This window comes from Rattus norvegicus, chromosome 7 (assembly GCF_036323735.1).
Source record: "Rattus norvegicus strain BN/NHsdMcwi chromosome 7, GRCr8, whole genome shotgun sequence".
NCBI classification, from domain to species: Eukaryota; Metazoa; Chordata; class Mammalia; order Rodentia; family Muridae; genus Rattus; species Rattus norvegicus.
In genome coordinates, this window is record NC_086025.1 from 71,058,603 (window position 1) to 71,074,365 (window position 15,763).

Sequence of the window (15,763 nt, forward strand, 5' to 3'; positions counted from 1 at the left end):
CAGTAAGGCTCTGGGAGAGTCTCTCAGGAGACATCCATATCAGGCTCCCGTCAGCAAGCATTTCTTGGCATCAGCAATAGTGACTGGGTTTGGTGGCAGCATATGGGATGGCCCCAGGTGGAGCAGTCACTGGATGATCTTTTCTTCAGTCCCTGCTCCACACTTTGCCACATTTTGTTCTTCCTTGTCTTGAGCTTCATATGATCTGTGAAATTTTTTTTAGGTATTTCAAGCTTTTGGGCTAATATCCACTTATCAGTGAGTACATACCATGTGTGCTCTTTCTGGAATTTCAATTCAGGTCACCTTCCTGATGGCCCGCCCCGCTTGCTCTCCTGGTAGGTAGGGGCTGCACTGTGTCTTACCTCTCTACCTCACTCGCGCTTCTCAATCCTTTAGTTAAGACTAAACATAATGAATGATGTCAGCACTGGGAATCCAAAACCTAGGTCCACTTACTAAAGCAACCGACCTGGGATCAGTTACGTTCCTCCAAACCCTATTTCACATTTGAGATGACTGCATTTTAACTACTGTCTGAGGGGTAGGGAGGACTAATATGCAAAGCATAAAGCACAGGACCAACTACAGCACAAGTTCTTCATCAGATTTAACAACGTCAGGCCGCTCCCCACTTCACCTGCCTGCACAGCCCTACCTGTTACACAACGAAACACCTCTCTAATTTCCTGAGCACCCCCCATCTCCAAACAAAGACCCCTACCTTCCTTCTTTAAAAGCCACACACACAGATGGTCCACCACACTAAACATGGTCCCTTCCTCTCCCCCTTTCCCACAACTTTTCAACTGACATATCCTTCAGCGCAGTCTCGTGGTAAAGTCAAGTCATAGTTACACTATTCCATCTTGCCAGGCTTCTGAAACACATAACATAGTACTTCTCGTTGCCAAACGGACACCTTATAATCTGTCAATATATTCTCTATAAAATGTATGGTGGCATAAACCTCTAGTCCTAATACTCAGGGAAGAAATCTAGAATTCAAGGCTAACTAACCTGAGCAACAGAGCTATTGTACCCTGCTACATGGCCTCTCTTTTTTAAGTCACTAGTAGCTTTCTCCGATTTCCTTACCACATCATCAGTCTGTTTCCTCCAAACTGTGTCTCTGTCCCCTAAGGCTCCACCATCATTTTGAAATATGATGTCCACATTATTTACAAAACTCTCTGCTGACATGGTTTATTTCTTAAAAAGTAAAGAGAGCTGTGCTATAATAAACATAATTGACCACAGGCTTAAGCATAAGGATTAAGAGAGGTATAGAGAAGAAAACGCCAGCCTCACCCAAAACCACGAGTATGGCTTCTCAGGGAAAAGTGGTGGAAACTGAGGCATGTCCAAATTGGTAGGTAGGGCTCCTAAAGGACAGATCCATCTCCTACAAGGTCCACATCATCTGCAGTCCCCACTCTACTGATGACACTGTTTAACAGTGGATCTCACCTACTGATGAGGCCCACTGCCCACCGTCTAACAGTGGATCTCACCTACTCATGATGCCCACTGCCCACCGTCTAACAGTGGATCTCACCTACTGATGGTCCACTGCCCACCGTGTTACAGTGGATCTCACATTCTTCTCTTCCTTTTCTCTTATCAGTCTAGCAACTAATCAAAGAGCGCTGCCTTTGCCAAATTCCTCACAGTCTTCTTTCCTCTGGATCATACTTTGGTTAAGGTTTCCACATTTGATCCAACAATCCTACCATGCTCAAACTGACTAGATTTTCCTTTTCCTGTTTCTCTAGCTCTCTCATGATTGTTAACAGTTTTCCTTTTTTAAAAACAAACAAAACCTCACTACCCTCACCACAAACCTTCTCTAGAGACTCTGATGGACCATTAGTCAATGAACAACAAGTCCTTAACTCCTTGGCAAGTCGACCCTCAGCCATCCACAATCTACGCCATCCTGCTATCTCTACTTTGTAAACTTCAGCAGTAATTCTGTATGTTTACTGTTCTACAAACGCACTGTGAACTTTCATGACTCAGAATCCATGCACAAGTATGGCTAATGCCCACTTCGCATTGCTTACAAGTCAGATCCTCTGGGAAGCCTTTCTCTAGACTCTAAAATGGAATTAGTCATCTCCAATCAATCCCCACAGAACTTTCTCCAGACCTTCAGTTTAGAGGTGATGCTGCCAACACATCACACTCTATGGAAGGGCTCCTCAATGAGCTCTACCCTACTGTAGGCCATCACGACACAGGGCATATCAACCAATGCAGAGCCAACAAACCAAACAACTTCAACATCGTACTGCACTCAGTGAACCATCCTAACTGTGACAGTACAATGACAGGGTCCTCTCAGAACTGACTTATTTTAAAAATGACTTTCTACATCGTTCCATGATGGCCCACTGTTCACCAAGACAAGTGCTAAAGGAGCCAGCTGAGCCGATCAGGACCTGAAATCTGCTATGGACCCGTGCTCATGAATGGCGCAATAATCAGCCTAAGAAAGGGACTAAAGGATCACTTATGCACACTCACCACTGAGTGCACACAGTGTGCAGTACAAAAAGTGCTGTGATCAGAAGGAACAGCAGCAAGAGTCTGCTGTGTCAGCTGTGGATTCCGCCTCATCTTTCCTAACGATGTCCCTTTTTTATTGCTTCTTTTCTGTGGTCCTGTCTTATTTTACTCATTTTCAAATTACATTTTGTTTTTGTCTTGCTGGCCTGGTATTCATTATGAGATTCAAGGAGTCCTTGAAGACATGGCAATCCTCCTGAGGGCTGGGATCATAGGTACGTGCCACAATGCCTGGATGGAGCTAACATTTCATGGACCGTTCTTAGAAATTTCTAAGTGTCAACAAAACAAGCTTCCATTTCTAAAGCTTTGTCCTCATGCTCATTCATGTGTAAACCAAGGTAAAGAAGAAGCAGTGCAGCCATTAGACATGCTCCAGTACAGCTGGCTTCTCTAAGAAGCAGTTATCACAGGCTAGCCCCCTCTCTCCACCATTAGAGACAAGCCCATATCTTCATATTTAAAGAGCTGGCAGGAATAAAAATATCCATCTCTCTACTCTTTCTGGAAACATATCCAGGGCAGGAAGGGATGTAACTGCTAGGTAACAGTGCTCATCTGCAGATCGTGTCCAGCCTTTCCTGGGAGCTTAGCACATGAAGAACAGAGGCATCCTTTCAATGTAAATAGTGTGTCCAGTCAGAGGACATATCAAAGTGTTTGTTTAGTGAGTTTTACCTTTAGAGATGTGTAATTTATTTCACACCTTTGAAGTTTCAACATGATATTCCAGCATATTACAAGAAAACGGTTGCCATGGTTGAGCAGACTCACACTGATCATCTCTCAGAGCTGCAATGGAGCTAGCTGACACCACTTATTTAACACAGTCCTCTAGAGGAAGTGAGACATTCATTACATGTTTATGTCATGTGTGTATGCATGCTACTTTATCTCTTCTACTGTATATTCCATTCACATATCATCTATGGCAGCCAATGTCATTCTGTCTCAGAATATCTGGCTTTTCTTTTTTGAAGACTCCACATTTAAGTGAAATCACATAGAATGCATGTTTCTATTTGTTTCACTTATTCCACTTTCCTCTAATTCTATCCCTATTGTGACAAATAGGATATTTTGTTGGCTACCCACTCCCATGTGCGTGTGCGTGTGCGTGGTGAGTGTGTGCGTGGTGAGTGTGTGTGTGTGTGTGTGTGTGTGTGTGTGTGTGAGACTTACACACCATTAACAAACAACTTTCCATATTCTGGTTATTGTCAGTAACTGCAATGAGCAAAGGAGTGCCCACCCCTTTTCAAGGTGACATCATCCCCTTAGCGCATATTCCTGAGTGTAAGTCTGTTGACCTCTATGCACAAATACATACTGTGGCACACAACCATCCACAAGGATAAGTACAATAAATTAATCAAATGGATGAATAGAAAAAATAATTAAGGAGAGTGAATTAGGTAACTCCCTAAACTCCAATGAGATATATACGTTCTGACTCAGAAGAGACTGACTGCTTCTATTCTGGAATCCTAATCGTGCTTGACTGCTGGCCTCAGCACCAGCAGGCCACATTACCACTGACAAGCTTCCTTACCAATCAACAGGCCTTAAAAGCTTATAGCAAATAAGCAGAAGAGACAGCTCGATAGTTACGAGTTCTCTCTGCCCTTCCAGAGGACCCAGGTTCACTTCCCAGCACTCATGGCACCTAACGACTTTCCAACACCTTCTTCTGATTTCCAAGAAAACCAAGCAAGCACATAGGACACAAACATACATGCAAATATTTGATATACATAAAAAAAGAATAGTTCAGACATAAGATATAAAACTCCAATGACTGTAGTATATAAAATTAAGACAACCTTCTCCTATACAGACAAGCAAAAAATGTAGAGACACATTACCCTATGAAATGCAAGAGCTACCAAATTTTAATTTAAAAAGAAAAATCTTACCACAATAACAAAAAAGTCATATTTAAAGAGTAATTTGTACCAGTGGTTTTAATCTGTCTCTTGCAATAGACTTGAAGTTTTTTTTTTCTTTGGATTGTTTGGGGTTTTTTTTGGTTTTCAAGACAGGGTTTCTCTGTACAGCCCTGGCTGTCCTGGAACTCAGAGATCTGCCTGCCTCTGCCTCCTGAGAGCTAGAATTAAAGGTGTGTGCTGCCATCACCTGACTTAGACTTGAAGTTTTATAAGAAAAGGTTTTAGTAATCAATATAGACTTGCTATGCACAGCACAGCAAAGCACAGGCTCTAGCAGCAGTCAACAAACGCCTGTGACACAGAAGGGACGAGATAGGTATGTGCTCTTCATTTGTTCCCAAGTGTTCACTTAAGCTACACTCCAAGGCCCCCTTTAGGCCCACAGTTCTCAACCAAACACAGTTGTAGCAAATACCAAGTGAATCCCAATGCTGGTCTCCTGCTGCCCACTCACTTCCTTCAGCCTGCTCACGTGTTCCCCTCAAACCTTTCACTCAGGAATCACAACCCTTAACCAATCTGGTGGGGAAAAAAAAAAAAACAACAACAACCACAAAACCATGACAGAGCTCTAAAACAAGAAGCGAAGGCATGGGAGACAGAGTAATGACATCTGACTCCACAGTTAGAGACATGAGAGACACAGAGCCATGGCGTCCAAGTCTGCAGTTAGAGAGAGGAATGAAAGGAGGGAGAGGGGGAGGGGGAGGGGGAAGAGAGGCAGAAGGAGGGGAGAATGGGGAAAGGAGAAGAGAAAAACAAAAGGAGAGGGAGGGGAGAGTGGAGAAGGCAGGGAGGGAAAGGGGAGAACAGAAGGGTTTAGACATTCTGCCACCAAGAAGGAGCAGGGATGTTTCTGGGCTCTGTTACGGACTGAGAGAATACGGTTCAGGCCAAGTATGGTAGTTGCCAATAAAAGCAGTCCAAAGACAAGAATTAAAGTGCACACCCCTCTTGCATTCAAGTTTCCCACATGGCTACGTAAGCAAAAACCATATTAACTGTATTAAATTAATAACTACAAAAATAAGATATGCAAGTTTTAACATCCTTCCAAATTTGAGGTCAAAGACATGAAAAATTCAGGTCACACTCTTTTATCTGCTAGTAATTAACTTCCAAGTTGTACCGACTCCCTTTCCCCTCCTTAAGACAGGGTCTCATGTGGACTTGGCTGGCCTGATTCTCCTGCTTCCCAAACACCAAAATCAGAAGTGTGTACCAAAAATCAAGTTTATTTATGTTTATGAATTAAGTTCCACTCAAACATCTGTGGAAAAAGGGAGGGAAGGAAGGCACTGTTTTTAGTATGTGAAAATCATGCATTTCTAAAAAAGCCTATGAAAATTAATTCACCACTTGGGACAGTGAAGCACACACCATCAACGACTCTATTTGTGGTAGTGATGGACCTAGAAACATCCAAATCAACTTCACCAATTTAGGTGCCCTCTAGAACTGTTCTATTTTCCTGGCCCTCCGCCCCTTCCCTACTCATTTGGCCTCCTTTGTCTACAGCCTTAGCATCACAGGGTCTTCAAAACTTCATGAAATGGAAACCCATATCCCTCATCTCATCCCTATATGCACCTGCACCAATGACTAGAGCTTACCCTGTAGAAACTAGGGTCCATTCGACATTTCAAACCTGGCAGAGTCAAAATCTAGCAAAGAATATAACAATTATTAAAGTAATGAGCAGCAGGAAAATGCCTGAAGGACGGATGCTCACATGTTAGTTACTGAGAGCACCACCCCAATTCTCGGACTCATTTCACCAAGCAGCAAGTGTTCCGCATGGCGCCTGGCTTGGGAACACATCAGATCTCTAGTGGTCTGCCTCGAAGCAAAGGCAGAGGAGCACTCTAAAACTGATACCTCTTTCCAACAGTCCTATAAAAATCCAATCAATAAAAGAAGCACTTTATTGGAGGCAATGATTGTTAGGATGCTACTTTTTAATGCAAAGGTATAAACCTTTCCCAATACCTTATCAGGCCACCACTGTAAGTCTTCTCCCAGAGACACTGGACTCTGCACAGGCGTGTTCTTCTTATCCGGGTTGGGCTCTCCTTCTTTGCTGGTAGAGCCCCTTTCGTTATCAAATGAGGCTCCATCAAGCCACCGTCGTTCCCGTAAGCGTAGAACAGATTCCCGCTCCCGCAAAAGCTCGGAGTCTCTCTCTAAGGGAAGAAGGAGAACTGGTATGCAATCGGGTCACACCAGTGGGATAAAAGTAAGCCACTCTAGTCCACACCCTGCAGGACGCAGCTAACAGCACTTTATCTACGCAAATGCACACAGTCAGTAGCTAACTAGGCTGTCACGCAACATTCAAAACATTAGCCCTTCAAGTGACTCCAGGAAAATTATAAACCAGTATTTTTTAAACTATGTAGAGGCAGTCCAATGTTTTCAGAAGATGTATTCTAAGTTTGATTTAGTGGGCATTTTTTAATGGATTTAAAGATTCTGGAATTATGGGCTGGAGAATAGATGGCTCAGCAGTTAAGAGCACTGGCTGCTCTTCCAGAGGTCCTAAGTTCAATTCCCAGAACCACATGGTGGCTCACTAACATCTGGTAATGGGATCTGATGCGCTTTTCTGTTGTGTCTAAAGAAAACTATAGTGTGCTCATATAAGTAAAAATAATAATTTTTTAAATTTTATTAAAAAAGGTTCTGGAATTATATTATTTGTATGAAATTACTATTTCATATATTTGTTAAAAATACTCAATATAAGGTTCTTTGATTTATAAATTTTAAAAGTTCATAAATTAAATTTCAAAACATTAAATACATGTAAGCAAATTGGGCTGGCTAGTTTTTATGTCAACTTCAGACAGGCTAAAGTCATCTGGAAAGAGAAAAATGCCTCCATAGGGAATTGGCCCTAAATAGTGGTTGAGGTGGTAGGGCCCAGCCCATTATGGGTAGGGCCATCCCAGGTAGGTGTGGTCCTGGGCGCTATGATAAAGAAGGCTGGAGGAGTCATAGGAGACAAGCCAGTGAGCAGCAAGCAGTAAGCAGAAAGCAGCACCCTCCATGGCCCCGCCTCCAGGCTCCTGCCTGCTTGAGCTCTGGGCCTGACTTCCCTCAGAGACTGCAATATGGAGGTACAGTAAGAAACCCTCTCCTCCCTAAACTGCTCTGGGTCCTCGAGTTCTCCATCAGCAACAGAGATCCCCAAGAAGGCACAGACCAAGAGTATCTGTTAGAACTCCTCAAGGCTTGACTTTAAATGAAGAACAGAAAAACTTAAATAGGTTGAACTATAAATATATTAGGAATACAGAAAATTTTTTGATAACTCAAGTCCCTGTTAAAGATAAATTTGCAAAATGGATTTTATGGATAAATTTAAAATGTTTTGAGGAACAGACATTTTTTTTTAAGGTGGGAGGGAACTTTCTAGAAGTCTTTTTACACTTTCCTAAAAACTGACCTCAAATTATCTAAAGCCACAGCCACATTTACAGCTGTTTGTAAGTTACTTTTTAAAATAGCCAAAATAGTCAAGCATGGTGTTGTACACCTTTCTCTCCTGCACTTGGGAGGCAGGGGAAGCTGGATCTCTGACTTCAATGACAGCCAAGGCTACACAAAGAAACCCTGTCTTGAAAAAATAAATAAGTAAATAAATAAATAAATAAATATTGATATGGTAACTATAAACCATATTTTAAGAATACAAATCAGAGACAATCCATAGTTAATGCACACAGCACCATGCACATAAGGCTAGACCTATCAAGGTAAAGCACTCGCTCACCCAGCACCTGGGAGGCTTTGATTCCCATCCCCCAGCACCACTAAAACATCAAAAAAACTGCTAAGGTCAAAGCAGTTAAGTGCCAGCTATACCATATGATTCAAGTCAAAAATATCTGCACAGAATAACTTAAGTAACAGGTATTTAGGAGTTGCTAATGTTAGAAAATAAATATTTGAAAATTCAATAACTGACAGTTAAAGCAAGTTAAGTGTGCATTTACCTTAAAAATTTATATTCACATGTTAAACAGTCCACAGATGTGTTATTTTTAAAACTCAACTTCTAAGCACCAAGCCTTAGCACAACATGGTATCTTTTCTAGCTTACTAATAAGTGGGAACTATAGCTTATTTTGTCTACTATTTAGATAAAGCAAATGGATGGATAGATGGATGGATGGATGGATGGATGGATGGATGGATGGATGGATGGACGGACGGACAGACGGGCAGGCAGGCAGGCAGAGATAAGCAAGCTAGCTCACTGGGAATCATAACATAAGCTAAGGCTTATGGAAGCCGTCAAGAGTTTGGCTTAAGTGGCTCAAAATCTGCACTGCATACCGTTCACTGTCTAACAGTTTCAAACTTGTATAAATAGCAGATTAATAACCTAACACATCCATACATTGAATACTGGCCAGCCCCATTCTCCTAAATCTTTCATATTTCACTATTACATCTATTCAATATTTAAAATGAACGTGATTACATTGTTTTAATCAAATTAAGAAGTTTTCTGAGTGCTGCATGTCGCTGAGAACTAGAATTCCACTTTTAGTTCAATACCTAACTCATAGGTAAAAACATACTTAACTCACAGCCTTTGCTATGTGTTATACAGTGTTAAAACTGAGTTTTAAAGCCAAAGTACCCCAAACCACTGCCATGTAATGACTTTGTCCTACTGTAAGATACAGGTGAGTTTCTCACTAGCTTTCCACACAGCCAGCCCACAATCAAGAAGAAATAAATGCAAAATTACCTCGAGATGAGCCTAGCCTAGAGAGTGATGAACGACGAAAAGAAGGGTAACCAAAATAGCTAATGTCCTCAGAAAACATGGCATCAGCATCAATAATGACACTTGGGTGGGCAGAGTGAATGTCAGCATCAAGAAGGGACATAAGGTCTTCTACGAATAAAACAGATAAATATAAATGAAGCATCTACAGATAATACAATCATAGGCCACTAAAAGATCTCTAAAATTTAAAATACATTAAAACCACAGGCAGCAGTGGGAGGGGCATTTCCCCAAGATCTGGGAAATAAAGTTATCATTAGAAACTCAGACCTTGAGGACGAACAGCATGTGCCAACTGCTACAGGAGCTACTTACTAAACTAAAGACCACTTTCAAGATACGATACTTAATGACCTCATGAAACAAATACAGACAGAAATAAGTACACTTCAGTAAGTACCAATGTTCAGCAATGATATCAAAAACCAACATCTACATGTCAGCCAGGGATAAATCTATGAAATGTCAACATGTCTTAATTAGGATTAAATCAAGTCCACTGAGTGAAAATATTCCCCTTAAATGGGACATAATAATCAAACTGTATAGCTTCCAAACGACAATTATCATCAGCTATAAACCTCCGACCTCAGTCAAAGGAGCACCCAAGCGGTGAAGCGGGAGAGCGAGCGAGCGAGCGAACGAGCGAGCGAGCGAGGCACCGACCTCCCGGCAGGTAAGATTCACTGGCTGTATCATCACCGTCATCTCCATCCTCATCATCCCGGCTCAGTAAATTATTTACAGCAAGGTTGACATCAAGATTTGTTCTCTGAAGTTCTCGAATAATGACACTTCTTGATTTGCCTTGTAAAACAACTTGAGCCTAAAATAAACAATGAATAGTGCCAGTTTTCTCTTATTTACTGAAGTTAGTCTTCTAAATGGATACAGAAAAAAAAAACACATTTTTCAACCCTCAGGAGTCATGAGGATGAGCGGTTGCACTCAGTCAGCCTGGTCTCGCCCTGTAGTTACGGTTCTCTAAGCACACACCTGCGAAATCAGCTCCTCAGGAATGACAGATGCTGGAATAACTGGCTGAGGCTGACTGCCCAGAAGTCCAGATCCCCGATCCCGTCCAGTCCGAATGACTCGAGTCTGTCGCCGGGAATCACGGGCTCCAGCAGACGACCGACCAGAGGAGCCTCCTCCACTTCCACCGACTCCAGAACTCCAGCGGCTTCTAAATATTGAACAATTTGTGAAATTAAATTTTTTAATTTTTTTAATTTAATTTTTTAATTTTTAATTTTTTAAATTTTTAAATTAAATTTTTTAAACCATTCGTTCTTTAAAGTCATTTTAAGTCTCAATCTTGTACATTAACTATCAGTTAAGATTCTGGAAAAAACTTTTTAAAAAACTGTCTAAATTTTGTAATACTTAAATATAAACTCACTTTATAATAATAAATACAACACCATTTCCACCACTGTTGAATATCTGCACACAGAGCGGGGCATGGTAGTATTTCCTTATAATTCCAATACTCAGAAGATATTAAAGTCCAGCCTGGGTTACATAGTGAGACCCTACCCAAAACCAAAGGGAAGGAGCAGGCCTGGGAAGATGGCTGAGTTCATAAACAGGAGGATCCGCCAACTTTCTCGGCCAGCCTGGCTAAGTAGATGAGTCCGGTTCAGTGGCCAGACAGACCTTAGCATCCACACACCCTACAAAGGCACATGCACACAAACACCCCCACAGATATGCAAACCGAGGAGGAACCACACCAAGGAGTCTAAAAAACACATTAACCAAAGTAACTTTACGTCCCAGTTTTCCTGGGAGAGGGTAACCTTAAACCTACTGTTTGAACCTAATTTTAATTTGACCTAAAACTGTACTGGTTTGGTTAATGAACGCAAACAAAGGAATGACCTGCCATTCCTACCAAGTGACACATGATTTTTCCCCCAAGCAAGCCATGCTAGAACCCTATCTAAGCTCATGCACCCATCTATGCTAATCTTATAAGCATCACAAACTAAAACTGTCAGGAGGTATAAACAGGTGACATTAAAAAAAAAAAAAATGAATGCCAAGACAGAACAGTGGAGAATGTCTGCCTATCGAAAATTATAATCTAGCACCAACAGCTTCAATTCACTGTAATACTGCCAGTTGACACTTTACAACCTCTGGTACACAAGCCTGTATGGAGCTTACTTACTTGTAACTGCTGCTCAAAGGGATCTTGGGGTTCCCTCTCTCATAACCTATCAAGATTCAAACTTAATACCTGCTCCATAAGCCTAACTAACCTTAAGCATTCTTCTAACCAACTTGTTTATTTAAATTAAAAGATTAATGTTCTAAGCACATAACACTGGTTGAGTTTTACTAGTGGGTAACAAAATAGGAACAAGTTAATTTCTTCTAATATTAGTGTGTGTGTTTTTTTTAAACAGAATCAAAAACCATGGCTCTGCTCTATACAATTAGTTGTCAAATTAGTCTAACCCTGCCATACAGTACTCTAGGTACACAAAAGGACCAGAAATCACAAACAGTATTAATTAGCCCACAGCTTGCAAATGTAGAGCCTATGAACCAAGTGTAGGCCAACTAATTGGTTTAACTAGCTTTAAAAATACATTGTTTGTTTGTGAAAGAAAAACCCTTAAATATCATAAAATCCTATACGGTATTAGATAATAACAAATACTGAAGAAATGGTTCGGCAATCAATGCTCCCTGTCAAGCATGGAGATTCAAGCTTAGATCTAGACTATACACAGTTGGGTGTGGTCCTGTGTATAACTGTAAGCCCCCATCTATGTAGTAAGAGACAGAACACTGTAGTCTAGCCTAGCTGATCCTCAAAGAAGTAGAGAACGATGGAGGAGGACACCTAATGATGGTCTCCTGTCTGGGCATATGGGAAGTGTAAGCACCCTGTACAGGTAAATACCTGCCAGCTTTCACATTAAAGCCCAGGGTGTCTTATTTCAGATAAAATCCTAAAGGACTGCAGCACTCCAGCCAATCAAAGAAGCTTTTGCCTACCTTCCCTGCTCAAGAACAGTAACAGATTCTTGACACAGATTCTTTAGCCTTACTGCTAAATACAAATTCTCTTCTCCCAGATAGATGGGCTCTGATTTCCAACCCGGTATGAAATACATTAACAAAAACAATAGGAAATTTTAGAAACATCTCCCAGTATAAATAGTAAGCAATTATTAATAGAAACAACAGCAGTTAGCAATCTAGCAATCTAGTAATTCACAAAAACCACGAAGGGAAAGAGCTCTAAAGCAGTAATACAGTCCCAAGACCAGCGAGAATGAAAGAACCTCTCGGCTATCATGCCGACAGGACAACCTGCTGTGACCCAGCCATCTTCCTAACACAGTGGGGAAGAGGACAGGACACATGAGTACAGCCTCGCTCCTCTTAATCATATCTGACACATCTATGACTACTGTGTCCCTTTGGGCACTTCAGAGTTGTTTGTTCTGAATTCTCAAATGCCATAAAGTTCAAACTTTAACACTTATTATAATTAATGGAAAAACAGAGAAAGAACAAGTCAAAGAAAAACGCTTATGAAAGCGTTGACTGTAAATGTCTTGAATTACGATCCCACATTTACACTGATACACAGATCTTTGCAGGCCTGATATAAGCAAGCACCAGAGTACCCCTTCGCCAGTTCTGACCAAAGCTTACTGTGTTGAGGGGTCTGGGGCCGAGCAGGAGCAGGTAGGGAAGAGCAGTCAACTGAGGAGCAGGTCAAACAATTCTCTGCATTTTAAAGCTATAAACCAGCAGCCCCAGTCCTCTCTGGTAGCTTACTCCAGGTCACATGGGCGGCCTATTACTGTGTCTGTTGCATGCTTCAGCGATAAACCATAAAATTCCACTGCCTTATATGTCATTCTGTAAGACTTCTTCTTATAACTAGCTTAATAGTTAAGAGGATTGAAATCAGGACAATTTGAGCAACATAGTAGTTTATGAATACACCTGAGAGAGAGAGAGAGAGAGAGAGAGAGAGACAGACAGACAGACAGACAGACAGACAGACAGACAGACAGACACTGAGCACTCACAAAACTACCACAGTAATATAAACCACTGAGTAAAAAGACTTAAAATGAGGGAAAAAACCGACCCGAGGGAGTTCTTCCTTATACTTAAATTCCAATTAATTAATTTGAAAGAAATAATGGAATTTTAAACAGCTGGTCAATGCTACAATAAAACTGACATACACAATCATTAAGATATTAAAATCAGAGCTGGAGAGATGGCTCAGTGGTTAAGAGCACCGACTGCTCTTCCAGAGGTTCTGAGTTCAAATCCCAGCAACCACATGGTGGCTCATAACCATCAGTAATGGGATCTGATGCCCTCTTCTGGTGTGTCTGAAAATAGCTACAGTAAAAAAAAAAAGATATTAAAATCAATGAGCAAAATTATGAGGAGAAATTACGTATTTGTGTATTTGAGCCAGGCATGATGGCCCACACCTTTAATCCCAGCACTCAGGAGGCAGACACTATCAGATATGAGAGTTTGAGGTCAGCCTACTCTACAAAGTAAGTTCTAGGACGGCCCAGGGCTGTTACACAGGGAAACCCTGCCTCAAAACAAAAACCAGTATTTGCATACTTGAAAGGGTATCTTTTCACAAAGTATGTGTGAGTGACCAGAGATTAGGAATGTTTTGTGGTGGGGACATCATCTTAACTTAGTAACTAGAAGCAATCTCACCATAACCTGTGAGACCTAGCAACACCTATCAACACCAAATGTCACATGACTCGGTAAAGAGCTGGGCTATTACTGCCAAAACTGCACAATCTCCTTCTAATTCTGAGAAAAGAACAGACAAATCCAAACACCATGCACTGTAACAAGGTCTTCAAACTCATCATGATAATGACCAAACAGAAAGGCTGAGAAATGCCCTGATCAGGAGACCAAGAGCAGCATGGTGCCTGAATCAACTGACAGATGCTAGACGGCTCAACTAGGAGCCCGGGAATGGCCAACCCTTAAGCTTACAGAGGAGCTAACAGGGTAGGTTAAGTGACAGGGTCTTACTCTACTGCCAGGATGATCTCAAACTCAGGACCCTACTGTCTCCCAAGCTCTGGACTCCAAGTTTTTTAAGACCAAATTATTTCAGAATGTGAGATAAAGTTTAAAAGCATAAGATTAGGAACAAATGCCACTGTAACAGTGAAAAACTGACCAAGGATGAACAAGCTTTTCTGTGAGCTACACTTTGGGGACTGAGCAGGGTCAACCTCTGATGGTGAGCAGCCACTTGTGGGAAGTACAACTCAGCCATGGCCCTGGCTTTGCCCTGCAGAGCCCAACTCAACAAAGAAATGCTTATCTCTGAGCAAAGTGCTCTACAACGCATACTACAGGTAACAGTCCCTTTCTCAGATAAACGCATTGTTTCAGGTTGGCCAAATGAAATCATGTTGTTCTTATGCTATTTTCAGAATTCTTTAACACACACTGTGTGCATAGGGCTATAAGTATGTAGGTCAGAAATAAAGCATTTGTAATATACAAGGCATGGGTTTGATCCTCATCTCTGCAAAATACAAAAAGATGTTTTATTAAAGCTCAGGTTGTGTTTCCTGTCCCTAAAGGACAAAACAATCTGAAGACTGCAGCTAACGAAGACAAACGAACTTCCTCTAATCTTCAAGTAATTTAGTTCAGCATAAAGACATAAACTAAGCATTTTGAAATCTCAATTCTTGTGGTGATCTGAATAGGAATGGCCCCAACAGACTCCGGGTTCATAGGGAGTGGCACTATTAGTAGGTGTGGCCTTTTTGGAGTAGGTGTGGCCTTAGAGGAAAGAGTGTCATTGTAGGGGTGGGTTTTGAGGTCTTATATATGCTCAAGTGTGGATAGTTTAACAGTCTCCGCCTGGCTCTCTTGGATCAAGATGCAGAACTCTCAGCTCCAGCAGCACCATGCCTGCCTGGACTCTGCCACTCTACCTGCCATGATGACAATGGACTGAACCTCTCAAACTGTAAGCCAGCCCCAATTAAATGTTTGCCTTTATAAGAGTTGCCGTGGTCATGGTGTCTGTTCACAGTAATGGATACCCTAACTAAGACAATCCTTAAATCTCACTTTTATTTTGCCTACCAACTCACACTGTATATAATATTTTTCTCTTAATTATTTTAAAGCAATTTCAACTGTATTTAGTTATTTTTATTAGCCTCTGAATACCATATAATTTGACTGAACAGGCATCTTTTAATTATTAACTAGGTGCTTTCAGAAATCTTGCCCTTTGAGAAACCAAAGTACAGCTGGGCATGGTGCTGCACACCTTTAATCTAGAACTTGGGAGGCAGAGGCAACCAGATCTCTGGGGCTTCAAGGCCAGCCTGGTCTACATAAGGAAGTTCAGGACAGCCAGGACTGTATGTAGAGAGATTCGATC

General features: G+C 41.4%; 1 protein-coding gene across 5 annotated transcripts in view; it reads right to left on the minus strand.

Moving 5' to 3' along the window:
• Ubr5 (ubiquitin protein ligase E3 component n-recognin 5) overlaps positions 1 to 15,763 on the minus strand; it is a 109,645-nt gene that overhangs the window by 58,406 nt on the left and 35,476 nt on the right. For 4 of the 5 annotated variants that reach the window (NM_001419542.1, XM_039080166.2, XM_063262897.1 and 1 more), the window contains exons 6-9: positions 10,321 to 10,510; positions 9,991 to 10,150; positions 9,283 to 9,432; positions 6,510 to 6,721 (exon numbers count right to left, since the gene is read on the minus strand). In NM_001419542.1, the coding sequence (NP_001406471.1) occupies positions 6,510 to 6,721; positions 9,283 to 9,432; positions 9,991 to 10,150; positions 10,321 to 10,510 (712 nt within the window). The remainder of the gene's footprint in view (positions 1 to 6,509; positions 6,722 to 9,282; positions 9,433 to 9,990; positions 10,151 to 10,320; positions 10,511 to 15,763) is intronic. The other variant, XM_039080165.2, reaches the window with a different exon arrangement.